Below are 1,846 nucleotides of genomic sequence, written 5' to 3' on the forward strand. Positions count from 1 at the left end.
TAATTTTTTCTGCTCTGATATTTATGATTTCTTTCATTCTACTAACTTTGGGGTTTTTTGTTCTTCTATCTCCAGTTGCTGTAGGTGTAAGGTTATGTTCTTTATTTGAGATTTTTCTTGTTTCTTGAGGTAGGATTGTATTGCTATAGACTTCCCTCTTAGAACTATTCCCTGGTAGCTCAGATGGTAAAGAGTCTGCCTGAAGTGCAAGAGATCCAGGTTCGATCCCTGGGTTGGGAAGATCTCCTGGAGAAGGAAATGGCAACCCATTCCAGTATTCTTGCCTGGAAAATCCCATAGGTGGAGGAGCCTGAAGAGTCGGACATGACTGAAGCAACTTCATTTCATTTCATTTCCCTCTTAGAACTGCTTTTGCTGCATCCTAGGGGTTTTGGGTTGTCATGTTTTTGTTGTCATTTTTCATTGTATTTTGATTTCCTCAGTGATCTCTGTTATTTAGTAGCATATTGTTTAGCCACCATGTGTTTGTGCTTTTTAGTTATTTTCCTGTAGTTGATTTCTAATCTTATGGTGCTGTGGTTGGAAGAGATGCTTGAAAAGATTTCAATTTTCTTAAATTTACTGAGGCTTGATTTGTGACCCAAGATGTGATCTATCCTGTAGACTATTCCATGTGCACTTGAGAAGAAAGTGCATTCTTCTGCTTTCAGATGGAATGTCCTACAAATATCGACTAAGTCTATTTGGTCTAATGTGTCATTTAAGGCTTGTGTTTCCTTATTAATTTTCTGTCTGGATGATCTTCCATTGGTGTAAGTGGGGTGTTACAGTCCCCCACTATTATTTTGTTACTGTCAATTTCCCCTTTCATGACTATTAGCATTTGCCTTCTGTATGAGGTGCTCCTATGTTTGGTGATCTTTCTGTGTTGTTGGGTGTTGTCATTATAGATATGCCTGAACCGGCTAAGTCTGCTCCTGCCCCTAAAAAGGGCTCTAAAAAAGCTGTGACCAAGGCCCAGAAGAAGGATGGTGAGAAGCGCAAGCACAGCCGCAAGGAAAGCTGCTCCATGTACGTGTACAAGGTGCTGAAGCAAGTCCATCTGGACACCAGCATCTCGTCCAAGGCCATGGGAATTATGAACTCCTTCGTCAACGACATTTTCGAGTGCATCGCTGGTGAGGCATCACGCCTGGCTCATTACAACAAGCGCTCGACTATCACATCCAGGGATATCCAGACCGCCGTAAGCTTGCTGCTACATAGGGAGCTGGCCAAGCACGCCGTGTCCGAGGGCACTAAAGCTGTCACCAAGTATACCAGCTCCAAGTAAATATAATATGCCTTGCCGCTGTTAACGGAGAAGGCAATGGCACCCCACTCCAGTATTCTTGCCTGGAAAATCCCATGGATGGAGGGCCTGTTGGGCTCTAGTCCATCGGGCCGCTAGGAGTCGGACATGACTGAGCGACTTCACTTCACTTATGTTTGGTGCAGAAATACTTACAATTGTTATATCATCTTCTTGGATGATTATATCATCTTCTTGATCATTAGTGTCCTTTCTTGTCTCTTGCAGTAGTCTTTAAAGTCTAATTTGTCTAATAGGAGTATTGCTAGTCTAGCTTACTTTTGATTTCCATTTGCATGGAATATACTTTTCTATTCCCTCACTTTCAGTCTGCATGTGTCACTAGAGCTGAAGTGAGTGTCTTGTAGACAGCATATACATGGGTCTAATTTTTATATCCATTCAGCCAGTTTGTGTTTTTTGGTGGAAGCATTTAATCCATTTACATTTAAGGTAATTGTTAGTATGTATGTCCCTATTATCATTTTCTTAATTGTTTTGAGTTTGTGTTTGTAGATCTTTTCCTTCTTGTTT

General features: G+C 41.3%; 1 protein-coding gene across 1 annotated transcript; it reads left to right on the plus strand.

Moving 5' to 3' along the window:
* The first annotated feature begins 913 nt into the window (after positions 1 to 913).
* On the plus strand, positions 914 to 1,294 carry LOC104980874 (histone H2B type 2-E-like). Its single transcript, XM_010829702.1, has one exon. The coding sequence runs from the start codon at positions 914 to 916 to the stop codon at positions 1,292 to 1,294; it is 381 nt and encodes a 126-aa protein (XP_010828004.1).
* The last annotated feature ends 552 nt before the right edge of the window (positions 1,295 to 1,846 follow it).

This window comes from Bison bison, unplaced genomic scaffold, assembly GCF_000754665.1.
Source record: "Bison bison bison isolate TAMUID 2011002044 unplaced genomic scaffold, Bison_UMD1.0 scf7180017858847, whole genome shotgun sequence".
Taxonomy (NCBI): Eukaryota; Metazoa; Chordata; class Mammalia; order Artiodactyla; family Bovidae; genus Bison; species Bison bison.